General features: G+C 46.0%; 2 protein-coding genes and 1 non-coding gene across 6 annotated transcripts; 2 read left to right on the plus strand and 1 right to left on the minus strand.

Annotated features, from left to right (window-relative positions):
* Positions 1 to 299: 299 nt before the first annotated feature.
* FCRLA (Fc receptor like A) lies at positions 300 to 6,513 on the plus strand. 2 transcript variants are annotated; one of them, XM_012768666.3, is made up of 6 exons: positions 300 to 424; positions 3,253 to 3,267; positions 3,548 to 3,703; positions 4,004 to 4,270; positions 4,724 to 5,008; positions 6,157 to 6,513. In XM_012768666.3, the coding sequence occupies exons 1-6, from the start codon at positions 346 to 348 to the stop codon at positions 6,459 to 6,461; spliced, it is 1,107 nt and encodes a 368-aa protein (XP_012624120.2). In that variant the 5' UTR covers positions 300 to 345; the 3' UTR covers positions 6,462 to 6,513. The 2 variants fall into 2 exon arrangements, with proteins under 2 accessions (XP_012624120.2, XP_075849257.1); XM_075993142.1 differs by lacking the exon at positions 3,253 to 3,267.
* A 14,831-nt stretch (positions 6,514 to 21,344) lies between these two features.
* Positions 21,345 to 25,826, plus strand: FCRLB (Fc receptor like B). 3 transcript variants are annotated; one of them, XM_012745638.3, is made up of 6 exons: positions 21,345 to 21,375; positions 21,660 to 21,680; positions 22,032 to 22,286; positions 23,880 to 24,146; positions 24,772 to 25,062; positions 25,298 to 25,826. In XM_012745638.3, exons 1-6 carry the CDS (start codon positions 21,345 to 21,347, stop codon positions 25,711 to 25,713), a joined length of 1,281 nt encoding a protein of 426 aa, XP_012601092.1. In that variant the 3' UTR covers positions 25,714 to 25,826. The 3 variants fall into 3 exon arrangements, with proteins under 3 accessions (XP_012601092.1, XP_075849262.1, XP_075849267.1); XM_075993147.1 differs by having other exon boundaries at positions 24,917 to 25,062; positions 25,298 to 25,603; XM_075993152.1 differs by lacking the exon at positions 21,660 to 21,680 and having other exon boundaries at positions 24,917 to 25,062; positions 25,298 to 25,603.
* Positions 25,827 to 25,859: 33 nt separating this feature from the next.
* Positions 25,860 to 25,921, minus strand: LOC142869795 (U7 small nuclear RNA). Its single transcript, XR_012918350.1, has one exon. It is a non-coding gene; the product is annotated as a U7 small nuclear RNA (small nuclear RNA).
* Between the last annotated feature and the right edge of the window lie 818 nt (positions 25,922 to 26,739).

Consider the following 26,739-nt stretch of genomic DNA (forward strand, 5'->3'; position numbering starts at 1 on the left):
CCCCACTGCTTCACCAGTGAAATGGATGGTTGTTGCACTGACTTTTCCCAGGCCAGTTGACTATCAGACAATCACGTGCTTTGACAGGTCTCTGATCTCTGGGAGCGAATTCTTGAGCAATTGAAAGTGCTATCATGCCATCCGCAGCCCTAAGGATGTAAATGATACCGGAAACAACCTGGCCAAATCTGAATGATGAAAACCAATCACAGACTTGACAAAGAAAATGGATCTCAGATGTGAGGAGATAAGACAGTTAGATTTACTTCCTCTTTTCTAATTTGAGAGGTTTCATTTTGAAGAAAATCAGTGTTGAGGTTGTAGGAGACCTAAACTACAGCCAACATGAAGCTGGGCTCTGTCCTCGCAGCCTGGGCCCTCTACCTTTCCCCTGCTATGCTCTGGGCAGCCCAGATGTTACTGGGTAAGTAAAATGTTTGAATACTGGTGTGGGAATGGAGCTATGTTGGGCTTTGGGGAAAAGACCCAAAAGAAAGAAAAGTGGACTAACTTGGCCCTCCAGAGAAGCAGTGCTCAGGTGGGATAGGAAGGGTAGCTATAAGAGAGTTTGGTGTGCAGGACTGAATGGCTCGTTTTGAATATAAAAGTCATCAAATCTTTTCTGTCCTAAAAGTCCCATCTGATTATGATGCCCTCTCTAGCTGCATCTCAAATCTTACCTTTCATTTCTGAGACAAGTTTCTTGAAAGAACAGTTTGCACTTGCTATCTCTACTTCCTCACTTCTCACTCACTCCTCACTGCTTGCAGTCTGGCTTCCACTGGAATGGGTTTCACCTAGGGCTCAATGACCCCTGTATTGACTGGTCATTGCACACATTTTAGTTCTTATCCTGCTAGAATTCTCCGCTGCATTATGCTCAATTAATCACTTGTAATCACTTATTCTTTCTTACATTCTCTACTCCCCTGGCCTCCACGGCACCATTTCTCCTTGTACTACAAGTGCTTCTCTTGGTCCCTTGGTAGCTTCTCTTATTTTCCCCTTAAACACTAGCATTCCCTATAGTTATAGCCTTGCCTTTGTACTCATCTTTCTTTACACAACCTCTTTCATAAGCTCATTTGTCTGTATAATTTTTGCCACTACAACTATATAGAGTCCCAAATCATATCCCCAACCCTAATCATGCTTTTGAACTTCACATTCAAATACCAAGCTTCCCACAAGACATATATACCTGCACCTCTCACAAATATCTCAGCACCATATGACCAGAGGTGAACTCATCTGTTCTCCTGGCTCCTCCCTCTTTTAAGTCATCTTCCACTATTCCTGATTTCAGCTAATGGTACCAGCAACTACCCCAACATCCAGGCCTAAAACCACAGAGACAACAGACTCTTCCTTCTCCTTCATTCTCTACATCTGACTAATCATCCAGTTTGGCAAATTGTGCTTCCTCAATTGTTCTTAGAAATAGCCTCTTCCCTGAAACATCACTAATGTCCTAGGACAAGCCCTCATCATCTATGACTAGGTCCAACAATTTCCTAATTAATAATCTCCTTGTTCCAACCTTGTGTTCTTGAAATGAATTCTGCACTCTGCAGCCAGAGTCATTTCTAAAATTCAAGATTACCAGCCCAAGTTCCTTATCAGGATCCACCACAACCTGGCACCTATTAACCTCTTCAGCCTCTACTCCCACCCTCTGAGCCTTGCAATTTATGCTGTAATAAATCCCAATCAGCTTGTATTTCCACATTCACACACCAGACTCTTACCTGTCTCCAAGGCTTTGCTTATGCTATGGTTTCCACCCAAAATAGCTCCCTCCATGGCTCCCTCTTCTCCCCCATGCAAACTTCTAGGCATCCCTGAAGACTCAGCTCAATTGGCATCTTCTCCAGGAAGCTTTCCTTGAACCCTCTTTTCTGCTTCAGTTGCTACCTCTGATACCTTTTTCTTATTATTTTCCTGCTCATGCTGAAATAATATCTTCATCTACCTGTGTCTTGCATTAAACTGAATAAATTGGGTAGGGACAATGTTTTTGGATTTTGTTTTGTGGCAAGAACTGCAGACTTGGATTCAGATAGTCTGGTTTCAAGCTCCTCCTCTATTTACCAGCTCTGTGTCACTTTGGAAAGTTACTTTTTATGTCTCTGATTCAGTTTTCTCATCTGTAATAATTGTGAGAGTAGTGATACCTACCACATAAGGTTTCTTGAGTGAAAGTGCCAAGTAGGCCAACAAGATTTTACTTTTAAAAAGGGAAAAAGGAGAGGAGGCTGAGTTCAGTTGAGAGACAGTGGAGGAACTGAAAAGAGGTAGCAGAGTAGCAAAGGGAGCTGAGAGAGGATGGAGAGAAAGCACCTGGCACTGACGTGACGAGAATTAGGAAGTAGAGAGGGGCCTTGGTAAAGGACATTGTGAGTCAAAAGCACTGAGCTATTGGGCGAGGAAGAGAACAAAGCCGAGTGGGACAGAAAAGGACAAGGTGAAAAAGTGAGCACAGGAGAATGGCCTGTGGCTAGAAGATGGGCAGAGGAACTAAGGGACAAGGAACAGTCACAGAGGTGGGAGAGAAGGCACCTACCTGGCCTGGGGCAACCACAGAGGTAAGAGATGGGTTGAAGAGATGCAGTGAGAATCCACAACTCTAAGTTTCAACCTGGAGGGAAAGAATTGTTCCACAGTTCCCAGTACGAACTGGGAGTAGGAGGTCAGGGGTAGAGGAAAAGACAGAGAAAGGGCTCTGCCATTGCTAGGGAAAGTTCAAGGGCAGAAGGCATGAAGATAGAGATGGCTGAAAGTACAGACCTGCAAAGGCGAGCAAGGAAGAAGGAGAGACACAGCAAGGTAGTGAAAACTCTTGGTAACCATATTCAAGGCTGAAGAGCCAAGTGAATTTTGGGAAAATGAGAATAAGGAAGAAAGCCCCTGAGGAAGATCTGAGGACCAAGGTAGACCACATCTGCACAGTGAAGTAAAAAGAACACTGATTTTGGACTCAGACACACCCAACTTTCTTGCTCCATTACTTACTCTCTTCTTAAACCTTATGTTACTTTACTTTTCTAAGTCTGTTTCTCTAAGATTTGTAAAATGAGAATAAAGTCACATACCTGGAAAGTTTGTGAAGATTAAATAAGATACTGCATGTACGTGCTGGCAGTATCAGGCACCCAGTAAATGTTCAAATCTGATGCCTCCCTTTCCCTCCTGTCCTCTGCCTGCCTGCTCTGGGCTCACCGTTGTCTTTGGCCTCTGGTTCCTGCACCACAGCTGGATGTCATGCAGGTGAGTTTACTATTCTTTCCCCTCTCTCCCTTCCCTCTCCCCCAACCTACAGTCCATTCACTGGGAGCACCTGGACGCCAGTGAACCAAGGTCAAAACTGTCCGTCTGAGACACTCACAAGGATCTCTTGGAGAAAAAGCTTTTGGTGTCTTCCTATTCTCATGCTAAAATAATGACTTTCTCAGGAGAGGGAGGAACGCTGGTGGAGGGCGATTTTCTGTCCTCTTTCTCCAAGTTGCAGCGTCCTTTTCTGGTTCTCCCTGGGCCATGCCCTCTTCAGCTGCCAGTTTAGAGACGCTGCAGTGTGAAGGACCTGTCAGCACCAAGGAGAGCAGCTGCCACACGGATGATGAGGACTTGGCTAGCCAAAGGGAAGCTGGCTTCCAGGCCAAGGGCTACACTTTCAGTCAACCCTTCCATCTGATCGTGTCCTACGGTGAGGTCCTGGGCAGGCCTGACCAGTGCCCCCAACCCCTCCTGTCAGCCTCACAACCCACTCGGGAAGGTGCCCCCAGGAAGCTGGCCATGGGATGAGGTACTTTCTTCCCAATCTTCAGCCCACAGCAACCAGCGTGCCCTTAGTCCCGGGCCCTAGAGAAGTTGTTTCACACTCCCAACCAGGGGTAAAAGGTACCTGGACCCTCAGAGAAAGCATAGGGGGGTCTGTTGTAGGCATGATTGGGGGAGCTCCCAAGGGAGGCAGTGGGTGACACTCAGTTCTTTTTCTGGGCCACAGACTGGCTGATCATCCAAGGCCCAGCCATGCCAATATTTGAAGGGGACTCCTTGGTTCTGCGCTGCCAGGCCTGGCAAGACTGGCCACTGACTCAGGTCACCTTCTACCGAGATGGCTCGGCCCTGGGTCCCCCTGGACCTAACAGAGAATTCTCAATCGCTGTGGTGCAACAGGCAGACAGCGGGCACTACCACTGCAGCGCCATCTTCAGAAGCCCTGGTCCTGGGAGCCCAGAAACAGCATCCTCTGTGGCTATCACAGTCCAAGGTGAGAGCCAGAGGCAGTGTGTCATGGCAGGGGAGGGTTGAGAGAGACAGGGAGCTGCAAATTGTCTTCCTTTGGCCTGGAGGTGGAAGATCATTGAAGCCTTAAGGAATGCATTGCTGGCAAACGCCCAAGCTGAGTGAGATCTCAACATTGCCTTTTCAAGTCACTCAGCCCCACTCCAAGTCCAGCATGTTTCCTACCACCCAGGTGCATGCTTCCCTGGGTTCCATGATTGGCATTTAGACTATTGTCAGATTTGCCTATTGCTGGAGTTTTCCAGTCCTGTCTACTTAAAGAGAGAGAGAACTTGAAAGGTTCAGGTCCACCCCTCTAAGAAAGCCCATTCCTGATGGAAACATGGGAGAGGAAGTGTGACTGGGGTTCTTTGCCTGTCACGTGTCTATCTGAATATAGGATGGCTGAGCACTTCTTTCTTGCCTATCTTCCCCCCAGAACTGTTTCTAGCTCCAGTTCTCAGAGCCACACCCTCAGCTGAGCTCCAAGGGGGAGGTCCAGTGACCCTGAGCTGTCAGACAAAGCTGCCCCTGCAGAGGTCAACTGCCCGCCTCCTCTTCTCCTTCTACAAGGATGGAAGGACAGTGAGAAGCCGGGGCCTCTCCTCAGAATTCCAGATCCCCGCAGCTTCAGAAGAGCACTCTGGGTCATACTGGTGTGAGGCAGCCACTGAGGACAATCAAGTTTGGAAACAGAGCCCCCAGCTAGAGATCAAGGTGCTGGGTGAGTTAGTACACATGTGTCTGTTTGGTGTTTGTATGAAAAGGGGGGGACAGGATGAATGGGGCCAATGAGCTGGGGTTCAGTGTGGGCAGGTTAAGAAGGGACACTGAGGAGGCAGGAACAATAAGTGAGAGTCCCTAACAATGAAAGAGAGCACAGAGAACTCCTCCCTCAGACCAGGACCTGAGCCAGCTCCACACTTGCTGCCCCATAGATCTTAGCATCCCTACATCATCGCTGGGCATTTGTAGGAATATAATACCTAGAATGAGGATGAGGTGGTCTGGAGTCTATGTGCAGTTATGGGAGCCACCATTAAGAGGGCTGCACTTGACCTGCAATACTCCCAGGGGAGGTGTCCAGGGTGGTGAGGGAACTCGAACCCATGTCATATGAAAAACAATGGAAGGGGCCAGGCATGGTGGCTCGTGCCTGTAATCCTAGCATTCTGGGAGGCCAAGGCGGGAGGATTGATTGAGGTCAGGAGTTAGAGACTAGCCTGAGCAAGAGCGAGACACCGTCTCTCAAAATAGAAAAATTAGTTGGGTATGTGGTGCGTGCCTATTTTCCCAGCTACTCGGAAGGCTGAGGCAGGAGGATCACTTGAGCCCAGGAGTTTGAGGTTACAGTGTGCTATGATGATGCTTCTGCACTCTACACAGGGCAACAGAGTAAAACCCTGTCTCCCAATAATAATAATAGTAATAATAATACAAATAATGGAAGGGACTAGAGATACACATCCTGAGGAGGAGGTGACTCAGAGGGCCAGCAGAGGTGTCCTCAAAAAGCTGAAGGCTGGCACAAGGACAAGGAATTAGACTAATGTCATATATAGTAAGGAGCTTGACCTAGACTCAGTTACCATGTCCATGCTTTGGGAAATTAGATTCTGACTTGATAAAGGGGGAACTGGCTCATAGTCACAGCTGTCTAATAGGGAGGCCTCGTTGCTGAAGATTTTCAAGCAGAGGTAGGAAGGCTTCCGATTAAAATTTGGATCAGGAGGGACCCTAGAGTCCTCAAGTCCCTCTTGTCTTTGGGCCCCACAGCCACTTTCAGAGAAGAAGAAAGCTTGACCAGGGATATGAAGGTAGGCCAGAGTCAGGTTTCACTCTCTCGTGTACGCTTCCTGCCCCATAATCCAGGTCCCGCCAGCTCTGCTGCGTCTCCCAGCTTGAATCCAGCTCCGCAGAAAGCAGCTGCTCCAGGAACTACTTCAACTACGGAGCCGCCTGGGCCGCCGCCTGGGCTGCCCACTCCTTCTCCTGAGGATCCAGGCTTCTCTTCTCCTCAGGGAGTGCCAGACCCCTACCTGCATCACCAGATGGGCATTCTTCTCAAACACATGCAGGACGTGAGAGCTCTCCTGGGCCACCTGGTCATGGAGCTGAGGGAACTGTCTGGCCACCAGAAGCCTGGGACCACAGAGGCTGCTGCCAAACAGAAGTAAACAATTCACCCACGATATTGCTCAACCACCCCAATAAATACAATTCTTTCTATTATTTTTTACTTTTCCTGGCCTGCACATATGCATAAGTAGTTTTCCAAGTTGTCCCAGTGTTTTGTTAGAATAATGGAGATAGGTGAGGCAAATAAGTTGTATAAAGTGATAACCGGAATTGAGCTACAATTGTGTATTCTCTTGTACCTTGACAACATTGAGTCTGCTCTTTCTAGACCAGGAATTTCCTTCTGTTGTCCAGACCAGAATCTGGGGATTTAACGAGAAGCAATGGAAATGGATTTAATGCAGCAATCTGAAGTGGGAATAGTTTTTCCATCCAGGGGACATTTGGCAACATCTGAAGACCTTTTTGTCATCATACAGGGGATGGAACCTGTGTGCTACTGGCATTTAGTAAGTAGAAGCCAGGGATGCTGCTAAATATCTTATAATGCATGGGACATTCCCCATGACAAAAGATTATCTGGCCCTAAATGTCAATGATGCTGAGGTTGAGAAACCCTAGCCTAATGAAACCCTAGGGGTTGGACTCTGGAGGAGCCTTTGCCCCTTCTAATTATCGTCTCCTTCCAGCCTTCCTCCCAGCAGCAAGTCTTATTTGCATGCTAGTATTTAGTTGGTGCTATGGTCTGAATGTTTGTGTACCCCCCAAATTCATATGAAATCCTAATCCCACAGGTAATGGTATTAGAAAGTGGGTCACTGGGGTGTGATTAGATGAAGAGGGCACAGCCATTGTGATTGGGATTAGTGCTGTTTTTTATATATATATATAAAGCCCCAGTGAGCTATGAGGACATATGAGGACATATGTCCTCATATGAGGACACAGCAAGAAGGTGCCATTTGTGAACCAGAAAGCGAGACCTCACCAGACATTGAATATGCTGGCATCTTGATCTTGAACTTTCCAGCCTCCAGATCTATGAGAAATACATTTCTATTGCTTACAGGCTACTCCATTTATGCTATTTTGTTATAGAGCCTAAACAGACTAAGGCAGTTGGTCTCTGCAACATGTCTGAGTTTATAATGTGTTAAGAATACTCATAAGACATCGTCTCTATCTACAGAGGGCTTAGACTTTGGGATGGTGGAACAGTAGTACCTCTAACCATAATAACACTAGTAAAGCAAGGTATATACAAATTTCCCACAAGATCCTACTGAGCTTAGAAATATGTGATTAAATATAATATTGCCAGAACAGTAAAATATTTGTTTTAATCCCTTTGTGTCTGAAATATTTTTCCTTAATAACATATATGACTCTATATTAATTCCCCATTAATAGTTTTTTCTATGCTTGGAGTGCTACTGTACATTCTCAGCCAATGAGAGCCAGCCTGGCAGGCAGGTCAGTGAGTTAGCACAGCACTTTACAATGACCTCAGCCAATGGGTGTTCTACCATGTTATGCTGAATCACATGGCGTGATGTTCTCCACTGTGGCCTTTCTTTGTGCCATTTATTCTGTGCAGTTTTGACCCACAGCAATAGATGTGTACATGATCATTCCAGACATGCCACAAAGAAATAGACTTGTGCTTATGGTAAAAGAGGAGTTTTATGGTGGTTCCTAGCACCTTCAAGAGGAAAGATCAGGAGGCGGATGGGAACTGATAGAGGTCTGTAAATATCACCGCAGCCCGAGAGGACTGATTAACAATTGTATGAATGGGAGTTGCAAGAAATGACCAGAGGTATGTCATGACTTTGGGGGATTTGAAAAAATGGAAACTCAATTGCCAATGTACCATGGTGGACATGTCTACAAAGATATGTTATAACCATCCTACATGGAGTTGATTTCAGTTAATGCTTCCATTTTCATGAATGCATCTTTTAAGCTCTTGCTAAATAGGGAATTCATTTGCAGATGGTAAAAGCTATCAGAGATCAGGGAAGAAAAAAATGGATGCAGCTTGCTGAGATGAATGTCACCTCTGTTCTCATCTGTGTGTATGTGTGCACCTCTATCATCACACTGTATTTTAATTTTTATTAAAAATTTATTATTTTATTCCAGAAATACTGGAATTCACTCTAGTGAATTGAAATACTCTTTGAGAGTATTCCTTGAACTCTTTGTTCTGCTTCATCTCATTGGTGTCTACTTTAATGAGGCATATATAAGCCCTCAGTAAATTGTGTTTGATTGAATTGAGTTGGGGCAGCACAATAAGGGAAAGCATCTTGAAGAAGATGGGAATGAAGCTGGACCGTAAAGGATAAGTGCTGTGCTTGGCATCAGCAAAATCTCCTGACCCTGTCCAGGAGACTCAGCCTAAGCCAAGGACTTAGAAGCCTCAGAGGGAGGATTTCCCATCATCAGGGATGAGGATGGCAAGAGCAGAGCTGATAGAGAGAGAGAGACAGAGAGAGATAGAGAGAAAGCATCTCCTTCTGTCTAGCCGGGAGAGGTTGGGAGAGGGTGGGGAAGAGGAGTCGTTACATTGGGTCTGGTTTATGGCATGTACAGTTTAGAATTCTGTAATCAGCAGATGTCCCAATGCAGCTATGATTGATGTTGCCTCAGAAATTAACTTCAGATAGCAAGCATATCAAAGGAAAAACCGTTTTCTACTCACAACACTTCTGGCACCAAATGTGTGGGGTTTCCACACCAAGCAATTTTTGGCAGAAAATTATTAGATGTCTACAATATGCCAACGATGACTGTAACTACCCAGAGTTATCAAAGACCCCACAGGTTAAGGAGTCAGTCCCACAAGACTGCTACCATTTCAGAAACCAACTGCAAGTCTCAGGCTTCTGGTACTCGGGACCAACCAGCTATAAATCAGGGCTTCCCACAAACCCGTCTTGGGTTCAGTAAGTTGCTAGAATGACTCACTGAACTCAGGAAAACAGTTTACTTAACAGCCAACGGAAGATATGCATAAGACCAGGTATGTAGGAAAGGGCACAGAGTTTCCATGCCCTCTCTGGGCATGCCACCCTCCCAACGTCTCCACATGTTCACTGACCCGGAAGCTCTTCAAACTCCATCATTTAGGGTTTTTATGGAGGCCTCATTACATAGGCATGATTGATTAACTCATTAGCCATTGTTGATTGACTCAAACTCCAGCCCCTCTCACCTCTAGCAGGTCAGGGTGCAGGGCTCAAAGTACCAGCCCTCTAATGACAGCATTGGTTCCTCTGGCAACCAGCCAAGTTTTCCCAAGAGTCACCTCATTAGCATTAACTCAAGTATGGTTGAAGGAGTTCATTATAAATAACAAAAGATGTTCCTCCCTCCTCCATCTCTCAGGAAATTCCCAGGATATCAGTGGCTCTGTGCCAGGAACCAGAGGCAGAGACCAGATATATATTTATTATTGTATTACACACATCCATTATCTTATAAAGTTGAATACTCTACTTGCGTACCCTAGAACTCAGAATTCAATGCCTACATATATATATACCTAAGAGAGAAATTTTAGCATATGCATTTAGAAAACAGGTATAATAATGTTTATAGTGGCAATGTTTGTAAAAGCAAAAATTTGAAGTCAACTCAGATGTCCATCAGCAGAAAGTTGGATAAATTGTGCTATTTTCACATTTTTACAAAATTGAATATTATGTAACAGTAAAAATGAATGATCCATAGCTACAAAGAAGAAATATAAAAAGAAATCAGAAATACAATATTGAGTGAAAAAAGCAAGTCCCAGCAGATATCATATAGTATTATACATTGTATAGTATTATACAATGTTTAAAAACAAAAGAATATATTGTTTAGGCATTCACACATAGATATGATAAAACTTTTTTTTTTAAGGCACAGAAATGGAAATACCAATGTCAGGATACTTGTTACCTCTAAGGGGCTGACTGGGGAGGTGAAACAGAAAAGTACATAGGTAGATATAAGTTACCAATAGGCTGGGTGCGGTGGTTCACGCCTGTAATCCTAGCACTCTGGGAGGCCTCGGTAGGTAGATTGCTTGAGGTCAGGAGTTCGAAACCAGCCTGAGCAAGAGCGAGACCCCATCTCTACTATAAATACAAAGAAATTAATTGGACAACTAATATATATAGAAAAAATTAGCCGGCATGGTGGTGCATGCCTGTAGTCCCAGCTACTTGGGAGGCTGAGGAAGAAGGATTGCTTGAGCCCAGGAGTTTGAGGTTGCTGTGAGCTAGGCTGACGTGGCCACGGCACTCACTTTAGCCTGGACAACAAAGCGAGACACTGTCTCAAAAAAAAAAAGTTACCAATAATTTTTTTGCGCTTCTTTGATAGGCACTTAGGGCTCCTTTAAAATAAATAAATAAATATACATACATACATTTAAGTACTTTAACATACATTTAACATACATTTAAGTACTTTTTCTCACTTTAAAAAAAATTTTTATTAGCCGGGCAAGGTGGCACATGCCTGTAGTCCCAGCTACTCGGGAGGCTGAGGCAGGAGGATTGCTTGAGCCCAGGAGTTTGAGGTTGCTGTGAGCTAGGCTGACGTGGCCACGGCACTCACTTTAGCCTGGACAACAAAGCGAGACACTGTCTCAAAAAAAAAAAGTTACCAATAATTTTTTTGCGCTTCTTTGATAGGCACTTAGGGCTCCTTTAAAATAAATAAATAAATATACATACATACATTTAAGTACTTTAACATACATTTAACATACATTTAAGTACTTTTTCTCACTTTAAAAAAAATTTTTATTAGCCGGGCAAGGTGGCACATGCCTGTAGTCCCAGCTACTCGGGAGGCTGAGGCAGGAGGATTGCTTGAGCCCAGGAGTTTGAGGTTGCTGTGAGCTAGGCTGACGCCATGGCACTCACTCTAGCCTGGGCAACAAGCGAGACTCTGTCTCAAAAAAAAAAAATAAAAATAAAAATAAAAAATAAAAAATTTTTTTTCTTAAAATCTGTACCCCCATAATATGCCGAAATAAAAAAAAAATTTTTTTTTGTCTTAATGACGGGGTCTCCCTATGTCACCCAGGCTGGAGAGCAGTGGTACGGCCATAGCACACTACAACCTTGAACTCCTACTCTCAAGTGATCAGATCACCCTGCTTCAGATTCCTGAGTAGCGGGATTACACGCCTGGGCCACCAAGCCTGGCAAAAAAAGAAAAAAAAAAAATGCAGATACACACACACACTTCTCTAAAGCATCTTTAAATCCCTTTGTGTCTTCTGTATTTACCTTCTAGAGGTAATAGAAGCCAAGTTTATTACCTACAATGCGGAGTAGTTCTTTCCCTTATTGTATCAGTATTTACTATCTTTTCCTTTACATTTCCTTTATATTAAGTAACCATACCAACCTATTAAAGGCCTGCTCCTAGCGTATTCCTAGTATTAATTGGTTTGGTGCACCCTTGTCTTTTACATTAAAGTCACTACTATATATGTCTTATACATTTCCCCCAGCATTAGCCAGATCAGATACAATAGCTAATCTTTTCAGTACTAAAGCACCTTCATTTAAGTTGACATTTATGTACAAAATACTGTGCAGGGTGTTACAAGGAAAAGAGAAGATAAATTTAACATGATCTCAGCTCTCAAAGGAGGTCACACTCTCCTGGAAAAGACAGACAAATATACCAATAATACACAGAAGTACATTTAGTTGCCTTCCCTGTCAACATCCCTAATTCCATTATATCCCTGAGGTATGGCAACCCCAGAGGTATCTTGGACACAAATGCATTATTGTGTCAGGTAAGCATAGCATGAGTGTCTTCTTTTCAAAACCCTTTTTGATGATGATGAAGAATTTGTTGGACTTTTTAGATAGATCAGCAGTTCTCGAACTTTTTGGTCTTAGGATCCCTCTACACTTTAAAAATTATCGAGGACCCTAACGACCTTATGTTTATATGAATTATATCTGTTGAAAGTTTCCATGTTAGAAATTAAAACTGAGAAACACTTAAAATATTAATTAACTGACATAATTATAAACCAATTACACACTAACATGAATAAATTATGTTTATGAAGAATAACTTTAAAAACAAAAAAAGAAGACTGGTGTTGTTAATCTCCTTGTCTTACTGAATAGAAGATAGCTGGATTTTCATATCTGCTTCTATATGCAATATGTTGGTTCAGTTGAAGTTTATGAAAAAAATCTGGTCTCATCTCACACAGACATATAGTTGGAAAAGGAAGGAATATTTTAAGAGACTTTTCAAATAATTGTGGGCATTCTTCTTTGATTCCATACCAGAAACTCTGCAAGGGATAGTTTCTTAAGGATTAGTTGCAATATCGAATCTGAAACCATATGAATAAACATGTCTTATTCTGTTACATTAAGACCCATTGGCCCTTCCTGTACTTTATATTATTTATTTTATTATTTTTTTATTTTTTTTGAGGCAGAGTTTCTCACTTTGTTGCCCAGGCTAGAGTGCCGTGGAGTCAGCCTAGCTCACAGCAACCTCAAACTCCTGTGCTCAAGCAACCCTTCTGCCTCAGCCCCCCTAGTAGCTAGGACTACAGGCATGCACCACCATGCCCAGCTAATTTTTTCTATATATTTTTAGTTGTCCAATTACTTTCTTTCTATTTTTAGTAGAGACAGGGTCTCACTCTTGCTCAGACTGGTTTTGAACTCCTGACCTTGAGCGATCCACCCGCCTTGGCCTCCCAGAGTGCTAGGATTACAGGCGTGAACCACCGCGCCAGGCCTATTTTATTTTTTTGAGACAGAATCTCATTCTGTTGCCTGGGCTAGAGTCCTGTGGTGTCAGCCTAGCTCATAGCAACCTCAAACTCCTGGGCTCAGGCCACCATCCTGCCTCAGTCCACCAAGTAGCTGGGACTACAGGCATGCGCCACCATGCCCAGATGATTTTTTCTATATATTTTTGGTTGTCAGACTAATTTCTTTCTATTTTTAGTAGAGACAGGGTCTTGCTCTTGCTCAGGCTGATTCGAACTCCTGACCTCAAGTGATTCTCCAGCCTCGGCCTCCCAGAGTGCTAGGATTATAGGTGTGAGCCACCGCGCCCGGCCTCTTTGTTTCTTTATCCGTCTGTGAGAAGAAGCAATGGGAATGATTTCCCCATCGAGAAAATATGCTGTAATGTAAGGATTTCTAGTCAAAAAAGCTTTTGAATTTGCATTAAATATTTTCTTCCAAAACATATATCACTAATAGATGAAATATATTTTTAAAAATATTCATGCTGAGAAACAACATAAACTTTTTTATGGACCTGGAAGGAAATAGAAAGATGATAAAGTGAGCAGGGTAGACTTCACACATGAAAGTGCACAGGGGTGACTGGGAATTCAGCTCCTACGAGTTAAGAGGACCAAAAGCTCTTGAAAGAAGGGTGGGAGTAGAGTTGTCTCTCCCATGAAAGCAAGTTGTAAAAATGTATCCACCCTCTATTTAAAAAGAGCTTTGTCCCAGGGGTGGAATGAAGGAATAGAGATAGGTCAGCAACCAGAAACCAGGACCTTGACCATGCCACCAAAGCTGACTCAGTAACAGGATGCAATAACCTGAATGGCTGAGAAACAATAGCCCCACCTGCTGCTGCTGGACCCAGGGCCCAGTAGTCTACGGAAAGACACCATAAAAGACAATTCACTAACTCAACTCTAAGGAGAGGAAATAAATCACACTCAATTACATGTGAATGACAGAATAAGCTGAAGGATTTAAAAATAAGTAGGTTTGGCCAGACACGGTGGCTCACGCCTGTAATCTTAGCACTCTGGGAGGCCGAGGCGGGCGGATTGCTCAAGGTCAGGAGTTCTAAACCAGCCTGAGCAAGAGCAAGACCCCCGTCTCTACTATAAATAGAAAGAAATTAATTGGCCAACTAATATATATAGAAAAAATTAGCCGGGCATGGTGGTGCATGCCTGTAGTCCCAGCTACTCGGGAGGCTGAGGCAGGAGGATTGCTTGAGCCCAGGAGTTTAAGGTTGCTGTGAGCTAGGCTGACGTGGCCACGGCACTCACTTTAGCCTGGGCAACAAAGCGAGACTCTGTCTCAAAAAAAAAAAAAAAAAAAAAAAAAGTAGGTTTAAGATCTCAAAGAAATGAAGAACAACAACCATAAAAGAAGAATAAAAACTTTTGAAATAAAAACAGGCAGGACTGAAACTAGTACAGGAAGATAGGAAAAAGAACAAATTCAAAATCCTAGAAGTAGAAAAAAACCTGAAAATAAAATATATTGGAATAAAAACTCAGAAAATAATATAAACTCTAGATTGAACACTATCAAAAAGAGAATTGTAGATTGGAAGAGTATATTAAGAAATCCACCCAAAATGCAATGCAGAGAAATAATGGGTTGAAAATATAAGAATAAGTTTAAGAGATATAGAAAATAGATTGAGAAAATCCAACATTTTGCAAAAGTTTTTGGTTGTTATTTTATGTATATATTATCTTCCTTAGCATATAAAGTTCTCAAGGTAATAGATAACCTTACACAGGCCCACAGGCTGCATCCATGGAATTCATGACCCCATCATTGATCTCAATAAATAATTACTCACAGGTAGATAAACATTGTGGTAGACATACTGTAATAGGAGTTCCAAAAGTTGAGAATACAGGGAATGTCTGAGAAGAAATATTTAGAGTCATAGGCTATGAATTTTCTAGAACTGAGGAAAAATGGGTCCTCAGCCTAAAAGTTCAGAGTGCTGAGATTGAGAATGCTACTGTATATTCTTTATCTTTATATATTACTTTTGTGTGAAACTTCAATACATTTTTCTGGTGAACCCAATAAGGAAGGAGACCTATTAGCTCTAAATTCTGATGTTCTATCCAAGGCTCTTTTTTGAAGAACGGCCATATTTTCAATCTTCCAGTGATCAAGCAGATAAGCTGTCTGTAATAGGAGATTTCACAACTTAGGCTGTAGTTCCCTAAATGCATTCTTGAGTTCCCTCAAAACTCTTAAGTGGGTGCTTGTTAACAGTTACCGTGTTAATTTGTTTTAGAACATACCAGACACCAAACTCTATAGATAGGATGCTGTACTACCAGCTGTGCATTTGGAAGTGGAGATGATGATGAACAAGCCAGGAACTCAGGAAAAAGATCACTCCCTGCTGACCGGTGTGATTTGATAAGTTTCATGAAGAGGATAATACGTGGGTGGGGCCTTGGAGAACATGTAGGACCTAGAGAACTGAAAAGGAGAAGGAAGGACATTTCAGAGGTGGGATGATGCAAGCAAAGGCATGAGGGGAAGCATTGACATGAGGATGTCATGGAAAAAGACATTCCTTTAACTGAGACGGAGAGTTCAGTGGAGGAAAATAACAGAAAATAATGGAGAAGTGAATAGGCTGTAGAGACTCTTAAATGCGCAGCTGAAGAAAAACGGACCTGTAGGCAAAAGTTTGAGTAGAGGAGCAACTTGTGAAAAGTTGATTTTTAGGATGACTATTCTGGAACTCTGGTACGAGGTGAATTGGTGAATAGGAGAGGGGTTGAGGGCGGTGGATTCTAGCTATAGGGCCCAGCGTGAAGGCTATTGCTCTCATTCAGACTAAGGACAAAAGGGCCTTGGGTAGGGACAAAAGGAATAGAAAATAATGATCTGAGAGATGTTAACAGAAAGAATCTACAATTCTGGGTGATCAGATATGGAGTGATATTGCTCCTCTCAGACAAAAAGGCCCCTATTCCCAGACCAGCAGCCCGAGGTAGAAAAACCTGGTTCAGTTACAACTTAAAAGAGGCGAGGGAAGGGATAAAGCGATCTTCTAGAATCTTAGGGGGAAGTTTAAGGGGTGTGTGTGTTAAGATAGGCCTCATCCTAGTCCTGTCTCTTTGAAGTTTTTCTTCCCTGTTGGTATCAACCTTCCCCCTACCCTGTGAATAAGAGGAGATGTGGAGAAATATGCAGGTTTCCAGCATTCTTCCTGCCAGAGTTCCTTCAGGCAAATACTGCTCTCTATCCTGAAATTGGCCTTTATACTTGTTTGGTATTGAAATTTTTTTTTTTTTTTTTTGAGACAGAGTCTCACTTTGTTGCCCAGGCTAAAGTGAATGCCGTGGCCACGTCAGCCTAGCTCACAGCAACCTCAATCTCCTGGGCTCAAGCAATCCTCCTGCCTCAGCCTCCTGAGTAGCTGGGACTACAGGCATGCACCACCATGCCCAGCTAATTTTTTCTATATATATTAGTTGGCCAATTAATTTCTTTCTATTTATAGTAGAGACAGGGTCTTGCTCTTGCTCAGGCTGGTTTAGAACTCCTGACCTTGAGCAATCCACCCGCCTCGGCCTCCCAGAGTGCTAGGATTACAGGCGTCAGCCACCATGCCTGGCCTGAAATATTTTTTTATTGAAAAGTTTATGTTCAAGAATAGTAATTGGGGGGGGGGGATGGACATGCTTGAAGCTCTTACTCGAGGGGGGAGGGAGGCATGAGCAATATAAGTGACCTTAACACTTGTACACCCATAATATGCTAAAAAAAAAAAGAATAGTAATTTAAAAAATATTCTTATTTAATAAAAGAAAATTTTGTTTGGCAAAATTACAAAATCAAGAAATACTGAATATTGATGACAAGAGGGAACAGGAGCTCTGTGCACTGCTAGGGGAGTATAAACAAGTGCAGCCCTTTTTGAGAGTAATCTCACAGTATGCATTGTCTTGCTTTATTTGTGCCACAAATACCTACTTTGCATGTGCTATGTGCTCTCACTGTTCTAGGTTATACAGCAGTGAACAAGAAAAAAATTCCTGCCTTCATGGACCTTACATTCTAATGAGGGAAATCCTACCACAAACAAATGAATGCAATGTCAGGTAATGACAAGTGCTACGAAGAGAAATAAAGCAAAATACAGAGCGAGAGAATGATAGCGAGCAGACGTTACTTGAGATAGTGTGGTTAGTGACCATCTCTCTGAGGAGCTAATATCCGAGCAACGTGAGGAAGTGAAACTTGTGAAGATTTAAGAAGATAATAAGAATCTTTCAGGCAAAGAGAACAGCAAGTGAGGGCCTGGAGCAAGACTGAGTATGGAATGTTCTAGCAACCATTATAAACACAGTGTAGCTAGATCAGAGTGAGGGAGGGAGAAAGTCATAGGGAATGAGGTCAAGGGTCAGGCAAAGGCCCAATCTGTAGGGCCCTGTACACCATGGGAAGGTGCTTGGAATTTATTCTGGGTGTACTTTTGGGAGATTTTGAGGGGAAGTTACACAATATGATTAACATTTTTTTTTTTTTTTTTTTTTGAGACAGAGTCTCGCTTGTTGCCCAGGCTAGAGTGAGTGCCGTGGCGTCAGCCTAGCTCACAGCAACCTCAAACTCCTGGGCTCAAGCGATCCTGCTGCCTCAGCCTCCCGAGTAGCTGGGACTACAGGCATGCGCCACCATGCCCGGCTAATTTTACATATATATATTAGTTGGCCAATTAATTTGTTTCTATTTGTAGTAGAGACGGGGTCTTGCTCTTGCTCAGGCTGGTTTCGAACTCCTGACCTCGAGCAATCCACCCGCCTCAGCCTCCCAGAGTGCTAGGATTACAGGCTTGAGCCACCGCCGGGCCGTGCCCGGCCAATTAACATTTTTAAAGTATCTCTCTAGCCACTGGGTGAAGAAATAACTGTATGAAAAGATATATTTAGAAGGTAGAGTTGTCAGGACTGGCCAATAAACGAGGCGTGGGTTTTGGAATGAGCGTACATGTAACTCAGGACCATAACCCTGCAGTCCCACTCTCAGGTACGCACTCTCAGGTACACATCCGACATTGGCACTGGCTTAAGCAAAGCTTCCTGCACACCAGGCCCCCTTCAAAGCCCTCTACACATAGGAGTTCATTCAGCCCTGGCAATATGTGCCAAGAAGTTCATTGCGGAATTGTTTGTGGCAGCTGAGGGTGGGCAGCAACCAGGGTGTTTGGGAAATGGACAAGTGCAGCATGGTGGGGGCAAGCAGTGGAGTACTGGGGCAGTCCAGAGCAAGAAACAAGATGCATGTAGAGCAACGTGAATGAATCTTAAACACATGGGATTCATTTTAAAAAGAAAAAGAGAAAATAATATCTAGAACAATGCTATTTATGTAAATTAATCACACTAAATATTTCTCAAGTATAAATACACACACATATGTAGAAACATAGAGAAAATATTGGACAGTGGGTGGTTATGTGGAGGAGAGAAGAGCAGTAGGGTGAATGAAGGTCAAAAAGAATTAAGAAACTAGAGCTGGGTCCCCGGCACGGTGCCTCACTCCTGTAATCCTAGCACTCTGGGAGGCCGAGGCGGGCGGATCCCTTGAGGTCAGGAGTTCAAAACCAGCCTGAGCAAGACCCTGCCTCTACCAAAAATAGAAAGAAATTAATCGACCAACTAAAAAAATATATATATATACAAAAAATTAGCCGGGCATGGTGGCGCATGCCTGTAGTCCCAGCTACTCGGGAGGCTGAGGCAGTAGGATCACTTGAGCCCAGGAGTTTGAGGTTGCTGTGAGCTAGGCTGACACCACGGCACTCACTCTAGCCTGGGCAACAAAAGTGAGACTCTGTCTCAAAAAAAAACTAGAGCTGGGACTTGCAAAGATGAATGATGGAATGATTGATGACAGTCTGATGACAGTCTGCCATGAGCAACACTTTGAAACCCTGACAACCAGAGGGTGACCAGAGAACAGATTTTGGAGTGAGATAGATTTCTATTCAAATCCAAGTTCTATCACCTCAGATTCCACATATGTAAAAACAGGATAATAATAATCTTTCCTCAGAGGCCTTGTGAGGATTAAACAAAGTAATATCTGTGATGCAGCAGCAGGGTGACGGCCACACTAAGGCACTCACTAAAAGTGAGCTGATGTCATTGCTGTCGGCAACAGCAGTGTTATCTCATCATCATCTTCATCACTGATGATTTATTTTTTTTTACCAAATGATGGCATATCTTTTCCAGAAGTTATGTTGTAATAGGTGTCAGAAAATTGCTTAAGTAACAAATGATAATAGCTAAATTTCTCTATGAAGAAAAGAGTGAAGAACTAGAAATTCTGAGGGGAAAATTCTGTATGGAGAAAGAAGATCCAATTTGGGGATAATTCAGAGAAGAGTTCAAAATACAGAAATGTGGTGCAGGAGATTTTTCAAGTCGAATTCTGACTGTATAATATGAACGTTACCAGTGATTCCAGAGATTTCCAGGGAAGACAATACCACTCGTGACTCTTGGGTGTAGTCAGGCTTTTTTCTGGAATCCAGTAAAGGGCTGAGGTCTGTGTTCTGGGTGCTGAGAAGCCAAATAGAGTCTTGTGTAGACCAAGAGGAGAGCTGACAATGGCACTGTGTTCTTATCAGAGAGACGGAGGACTGCAGAAGAAGTCAGCTGTCTGGAGCAGGCAGTCGGTGATGTGGGAAGCCCCATACTGGCCCTGAGATGAGGAGTCAGGCCGGGTGTGGGGAAGCACAGGCATGTTGCCCGGCCTGGGGACTCCTAAAGCCAGCAGTTGAGCATGTCTCCTCTCAGCGCCTAGTTCTTCTCTCCCTCCCCCACTCTGCCGGGCACCTTATCAAAAACCTCCCTAGTTGTAGGCCTATATGATTCTCTCTCTCTCTAATCAAAACCTGCTCTCAAAACAGGATCTGAAGTAGTGAGCACAATTTAAATGACCATTCACATTTCCCTAAGAGGCATTTGCACTTTTAACAGGGACTAGCCAGCACATTAAGCTAAAATATGGGAGAATTCTCAGAGTGGAACTTTGGGCACCATCAAGAGGGGACGATATTATCTTAATGAGAGTTGACAGTGTCTGACAATTGATCTTCTTCCTGCCAGAGTTCCAAGGGAAGGAGGTGCCCCGGTTCTAAGCAGCCACAGGTGAGGAGAAGATAGAGTCCAAGGAGACATACTATCAGGTTGGAAACTTCATTAAGTATTTACATGAAAATTCAGGTTCCCCATTGCTCAGGTGTGGTCACATGGCTCAGAGAGCACAAGAAGTAGAGCCGGAGGTTGGACCCGAGAAGTTTCTGAGGGGCTGTTGCCGTGACTTCTGTGCTGCAGGTCAGGACTTCTGTGTCGCAGGTCAGGAGTTCTGGGACTGACGTGTGGTTGAGGAGGGGTTGCAGGGACAGGTAGAAGGAAGGAATAAAGGGACAAGGGAGTGGAGGAGCCACACGCTGAGATCATCTGGGTGGGTAGGAAAGAAGAGTTTTCAAATTTCTGAGAATTTAGGGTTTCAGGAAGGGAGGGAAAAGGGGAAACACATTCCCCTTGGCTGGGGAACTGGACCCCAGGGCCATGCCAAAGTGGTTGGGTGAGTCATGCCTTTCTGTCTCCTCGTTGTGGGAGGACGAGAGCTCTGGGTCCAGGCTGCCCAACACTGACCTCACTAGGCCTCACGCGAATGTCTGTCATGGGGAGTGAGCAGAAAAAAGGGCCTGGTGGACCTTGAGCACAGGAGGATGTGTCTTCCTCACTTGAGGCTTGCCGGGGTGGCTGGAAGGTGGGAAGGGGGTGCGATGGGGGTGGGATGTCAATGGGAGCCTGAAGGTGGCAGAGTCCCCTGCTGGAGCCGGGGGCTCCATGGGGCTCTCTCGTGCTGCAGAGGGCATGAGCTTTGCCGCCTTCGCTGTGGGAGTCGGGGCTGGTCTCAGCTGTGAGGTGGCCACAGAGGTGGTAGATGGGACAGTGCCTGGTTCTTGGGATACCTGAGGGTTGACACATATTCAGTCTGTCTCCCCCTTTCTCCGGTCCACTGTTTTTAGGAGCTAGGAATGGGTGGGAGAAGCCGCAGTATCTCCTAGCACTCAGTGGTCAGCCACTGGCCACCTCTCTTTCTCTTCCCCATCCCATGCCAGCACCTCTCCGTCCTTCTGCAGCTGCTGTAGGCAGATCCGTCATGTGGGCACTCACAGCCCTTCTGCTCCTGGGTGAGTCCTCAATGAGGTGGCAGTGGCAGAAGGACTTTGGGTGGTGGAGAATTAGGTGGGGCAGGGCATGGGGGCGTGAGGGTGGGCATTCAATCCTCACGTCCCAAGAGGTTCATTACCTATTTTTGAAGGGGTAAAGAAGAGGGGGCTCTCTCAGAGCTGGGAAAACCAGGGGCAGAAGAAGAAAACAGGCTTTGACAACATTCATTCTTTCTCATGGTCAGGAGTCCCTGCCTTTCCCCTCATCTCCAACATTCTCTTCTCCCTTCTTGCTTGTTTTGCAGTTCCAAGCAGTGGGCAAGCTGGTGAGTCTTACACATTCCTCATCCCAATTTTCTACAACTTCTATTCCCACCCCCCATGTGACTGGCTCGGGTAGACTCCCCGCTTCTTGGCTGTTCCAGGATGGTGTCTCTCTCCACCCTTCGTCAATCCCTGTAGCTAACTTTGCTTTTATACACTTATAAATGGGTGCTGACTGATAGACTGGTAGTTTATAGCCTCAAAAATGTGGTCTGTCCTCCTGCGGAAATGGATTAGTACCTGGGCTGGGTCCTGGAAGCTGGGGTTTTCTAAGATTTCCCAACCTCGGACCACATCTTTGGGCACCTCACCTTGATTCTCTTTCTACATTGCCCCCTTCTATGCACCCTCAGCTACTCTGGAGAAGCCCATATTGTCTCTACACCCACCTTGGACCACAATCTTCAAGGGGGAACGGGTAACCTTGAGGTGTGATGGATATCACCCTCTGCTCCTGGAGCTGCGGCCCATCAACACTCTCTGGTATTTGGGTCACCTACTCTTGCCTTCTCATAAGAAGAGCATCGAGGTGCAGACTCCTGGGGTGTATCGATGCCAGACCCGGGGAGCACCCGTCAGTGACCCCATCCACCTCTCTGTATCCAATGGTGAGTGGTCTGAGCATGGGGGGAGGAGGAACACGAGTCTCCTCTGGTGACACTGGGCCACTCCCAAGGGGCAGGCAACAAGAGCCACAGTGGCGCCTATCTGGAGTCTCTGGAGTAGGCACGGCACTATGCCAGAGATGCAGTAAGGCAGCCTAACCCCAAAGTGCCCGCCTCACCCTCCGGCCACCATGTGAGGCAAATGAACGTTTCTGTTTCTTTCTGAGAGCAGCTCAGAATAGCAGGGGCTCTGAGGACCTGGGATACTGGACAGAGAACTTTGTGGAGAGTGGAGGGGTGGACAGGAAAGGGCAGAGGAAAGCAGGAAAAGGGAGTGTCACTAGCAGGCTGAGCACAGTTGAAGGAAATACTCTTGATTGAACAGTATGAGGCATCTCTGTGCCCCAGTGTTCACATCGGTAAAATAGGGACAATAAAAGCATCTAGCTCTTTGGCTGTTGTGAGGATTAAAAATGAATTATGACATGTTGCTAAAGAAAAACAGCAGCAATTGAATAGAGCACTTGATCAATTTTTTATTACAGATATGTATACATAGGAGTCAATTGAGAAACTGACTCTCCAGAGATGTTTGAAGGGTTTTAAAATGGGATTAAAAAATAACAATACTTTGTTCATCGAAGTACAGGATTGGCTACTTCATAGGGGAATATTATATAATCTTGGCCTTGTGGGCCACAATTTGTATTCAGAATTTAAAGGACATCAATGTTCAGATTAGCACTTACATGCACTTCATATTCGTACTCTGTGGTTTCTTACTTGGAAATTGTTAGTGAGAGCAATGATATATGACTACGACTAACAGTGGTTACTGCTTACAGACTGGGAGCGGGTACAGCTTGTGGCCAATGCTTGCAGAATTCTTTCTCAGTGTACACCACCTAAGATGGCATCCAGTATGTGCTAGGGCTGCGTGAACATTAGCTGTGATGATCATGGTGATTGGGTAACTCCAGGGTGCTGTGGGAAATACCTAAGGTTGTCCTAGGTTGTCAGATAGGTTTTCTGGAGGAGACAAGGTCTAAGCCTAGACAGGCAGGACAATTTAGGCCTCAGCTTGAACAGGTGAAGGAGGGACTTTTTGGCTGAGAATACAGGTATAAAGTCCTTGGGCTCAGAGAAGGGCCAGTTGTCTCAGTAGGTCAGCATGGCGGGAACTTAGTCTGTGTTAGGAGTGAAAGGTGGGGAGGGCAAAGAAATGAGGCAGGGGAGAAAACTGACATGGTGTTGGAGAGGTAAGCAGGTCCAGGAAGGCCCTGCTGCTATCCTAAGGAGTTTAAACCTGATTCTGATGGGCAATACTCCTGGAGACTGGAACCATCTTTGCCTCCCTAGTGCCTAGTGAAAGACCAGCCTTCTTCCTTCCTCCCCAGTCACCTCTGAACGCATCTTGGGCTATGAAGCTCCTGGGTGCCAACTGCCAGGGAAGGCCTGCCCACTCAAGAAAGGGGCTGGAGTTGGTGGGAGATGAGGAAGAGCAGCTAAGCGGGGGAAAGCAGGGAGGCTGAGGGTGGGACACCTCCAGGACTGGATTTTCTGTGGAGTCTAGCGTGTCTGTGGTGTCTGCCATAGACTGGCTGATCCTACAAGTGCCCTATGCTGCGGTGTTCGAGGGCGAGCCGCTGGTCATGCGCTGCCGCGGTTGGTACGACAAGGTGGTCTACAAGCTTCACTACTACCACGACGACCAGGCCGTGCGCTACTTCCACTCCAGCGCCAACTACACGGTGTTGCAGGCGCGCGCCAGCGACAGCGGACGCTACCAGTGCTCTGGCACCATGCGCATCCCGGTGGAGAGCGCGCCCATGTTTTCCTCCAAGGTGGCTGTGACCGTGAAAGGTGGGAGAGACCTGGGGCCCAGGAGGGAGGGAAACGTGCCCTGGGAAATTCTAGGACAGGAATCAGGCGGGAAGAGCGGGGGCGGAAGTTTAAATAGCTGCCACCTGGCGGATTTCTCTGCCAGACCTTGGGCGTGTCCTCGCCTCCGCTGTGGAGTGCTTGACCTGCAGCCTGCTTGGAGGTTGGTGCCCGTTTCCCCCCGACGCACACCCCGGCTTCTTACTCCGGGGACCGCATATTTAGGGGGCAGCTCAGGCCCCAGCCCCAGCGAGGAGGGCGGCGGCCGTGGTAGGGGGCGCTGCGGGATTGACACGAAGGAGCTGCTCCCTACGGTGCGGTGAAGCAGGCGCTGCGTACCCTCCGCTAGCCTGGAGAACTCGCGCTGGCTGTCAGTCGGGATGAGATAGGAAGCATCTGGCCTGGTCCCACCTCCCTTCAAGCTCTTGCCGTCCCTCCTGGACTCGTCCCCCGCCGCGCCTTTCAGAAGGCTTTCCTCCCTCCCTCCACGCGCGCACCCAGGCAGCTCCCACCGGTCTCGGCCTCCGGGTCGGCGAGGAGCCCGGGGAGAGAGGAATGGCAGGGCCATAGACACGCCGGCCTTGGTTCCTCCCCGCCCTCTCTGCAGAGCTGTTCCAGGCGCCGGTGCTGAGGGTGATGGGTCCGCAGGGGGCCCGCGGCGCGGCGCACGGCGGGGTGGTCCTGCGCTGCGAGACGCGCCTGCACCCGCAGAAGCGCGACACGCCGCTGCAGTTCGCCTTCTATAAGTACAGTCGCGCCGTGCGCCGCTTCGACTGGGACGCAGAGTACACGGTCCCGGAGCCCGAGGTCGAAGAGCTCGAATCGTATTGGTGCGAGGCGGCTACTGCCACCCGCAGTGTCCGCAAACGCAGCCCGTGGCTGCAGCTTCCGGGGCGCGGTGAGTGACAGCTCGCCCTCCCGGGATGCTCACGCCGGGGCGCAGTGCTGCCTCACCTCTCTGCACCCACGAGGCTCCCCCATCTCCCCCTGTCCTGTCGCGGCCCGCCATTCCCATCTCCCCATCCCTGCCCTTCCCACCCCCATTCCGGCCGCGCTCACTCCCCTCCGCAGCCCCACGCCTCCCCCCACCCGGGCGCCAAGGGGCAGCGGCTCAGCGCATCATGCGTTCACAGGCTCTCCCCTGGACCTGGCCTCCACCACCGCGCCGGCCCCGCGGGCAGCAGCCTTGGAGCCGGGTAATAAGCCGCTTTCCTTCAGAAAGCCCCCGGTGTCCAGATCGGTCCCTTCGGTCACCTCCGTCCCGAACACCACCTCCGCGGGGCTGCAGTTCCCGGCGGGCGGCGCCCCCTCGGCTGGGCCACCGGCCTGCGCTCCGCCCATCATCTTGGAACAATCGGCGAGAGCCCTGAAACCAGACGTGGACCTTCTGCTCCGAGAAATGCAGCTGCTCAAAGGCCTTCTCAGCCGGGTGGTCCTGGAATTAAAGGAGCCACAGGCTCTACCGGAGCTCAGGGGAACAGCCGGGACCCCCACTTCCCACTTTGCCGCGAGCCCAGGAACCCCAGAGACCACTCCCGTGGAAAGCTGAAAGGGCAGCTACCGTCTCCTTTTTAGGATCATTCCTCCCTGGTCTCTCCGGTTTCCCTCACGTGGAGACCTTTCAAAGCTATCTTTGTTTGCATCCCTTTTGTTTTGCTGTGGTTTTTATTTTTTTTTTTTTATCTTTTTTTTTTTTTGGGCCTTCCGGTGAGGACCGGAAGACCTGCTAGACAAATTCTAAAAGAGCTGTAACACTTGCTGTGGTTTTTAAAGAAGAGCCCATGAAGTGTGGTGGCTGATGATTTCGACCTCACACAGCAGTTTGTAACCACAAGCATTTTCTCGGATCTCTTCCTTCTCCTCATAGAATTCAGTGAGGAAGTAGAAACTTGTGATTTACTACTTTGCAGTTTACCTTTGGAAGGGAATTTAGTCATGCCTAGCTCTTCATATAAGCTGTGCCCAGTATGGGCAATTTTTTGGTATTTTTAAGTTCATTGAGGTAACTGGGCACTTTAGAACATTTTAGGGTCAAGTTGTAATTATTATAATGAATTTACTGTCTGTTAATATTAAAAAGATTTTCAGTTCTCTTACTAATGAGTTTATATTCTCAAAGTCCTGGGTTCCATTTATTTTTAGAGAAAGAAAGGTATTTGTGTGGACTTCCCATTCCCAGGGGATAAGGGTCAGAGTTCTTAAACTCATCCAGAAGAACCCCAATGTAACTAGACAGACAGGAGGGCTCTGGTAGCAGCAGGTGGGCTATGCTAACCTAAGCAGTCAATTAGACAAGTGGTAATTTTTATTGAAAAATCACTTTGAGTAAAGTTTCAGACAAATCCTCAAAGTTGAATTCTCATTTTTAGCAGCTTTTTGTCTTCCTGAACCATTCCGATAACATACTTAGATACACACATGCACAAATCTGTATCCCATCTTGCATGGTGACTTTACTGTCACCCGAATGAAGAAAAGTGAGACACTTTTTCAATTGCAATTTAAAGGGTGTGTTCCCTGAAAGTCCCATTTTCATGGGTCCCCCATCTGCCCACTGGAGCCATCAGTACTTTGC

The sequence above is a fragment of the Microcebus murinus genome, chromosome 2, assembly GCF_040939455.1.
Source record: "Microcebus murinus isolate Inina chromosome 2, M.murinus_Inina_mat1.0, whole genome shotgun sequence".
Taxonomy (NCBI): Eukaryota; Metazoa; Chordata; class Mammalia; order Primates; family Cheirogaleidae; genus Microcebus; species Microcebus murinus.

Bases quoted from the DNA above. Each gene is read 5' to 3' on its own strand.
- FCRLA (XM_012768666.3), top strand. From the start codon at position 346: ATGAAGCTGGGCTCTGTCCTCGCAGCCTGGGCCCTCTACCTTTCCCCT. The intron at 3,704-4,003 runs GTGAGGTCCTGG...TCTGGGCCACAG, and splicing joins CCATCTGATCGTGTCCTACG to ACTGGCTGATCATCCAAGGC. The intron at 4,271-4,723 runs GTGAGAGCCAGA...TCTTCCCCCCAG, and splicing joins TGTGGCTATCACAGTCCAAG to AACTGTTTCTAGCTCCAGTT.
- FCRLB (XM_012745638.3), top strand. From the start codon at position 21,345: ATGTGGGCACTCACAGCCCTTCTGCTCCTGG. The intron at 21,376-21,659 runs GTGAGTCCTCAA...CTTGTTTTGCAG, and splicing joins CACAGCCCTTCTGCTCCTGG to TTCCAAGCAGTGGGCAAGCT. The intron at 22,287-23,879 runs GTGAGTGGTCTG...TGTCTGCCATAG, and splicing joins CCACCTCTCTGTATCCAATG to ACTGGCTGATCCTACAAGTG.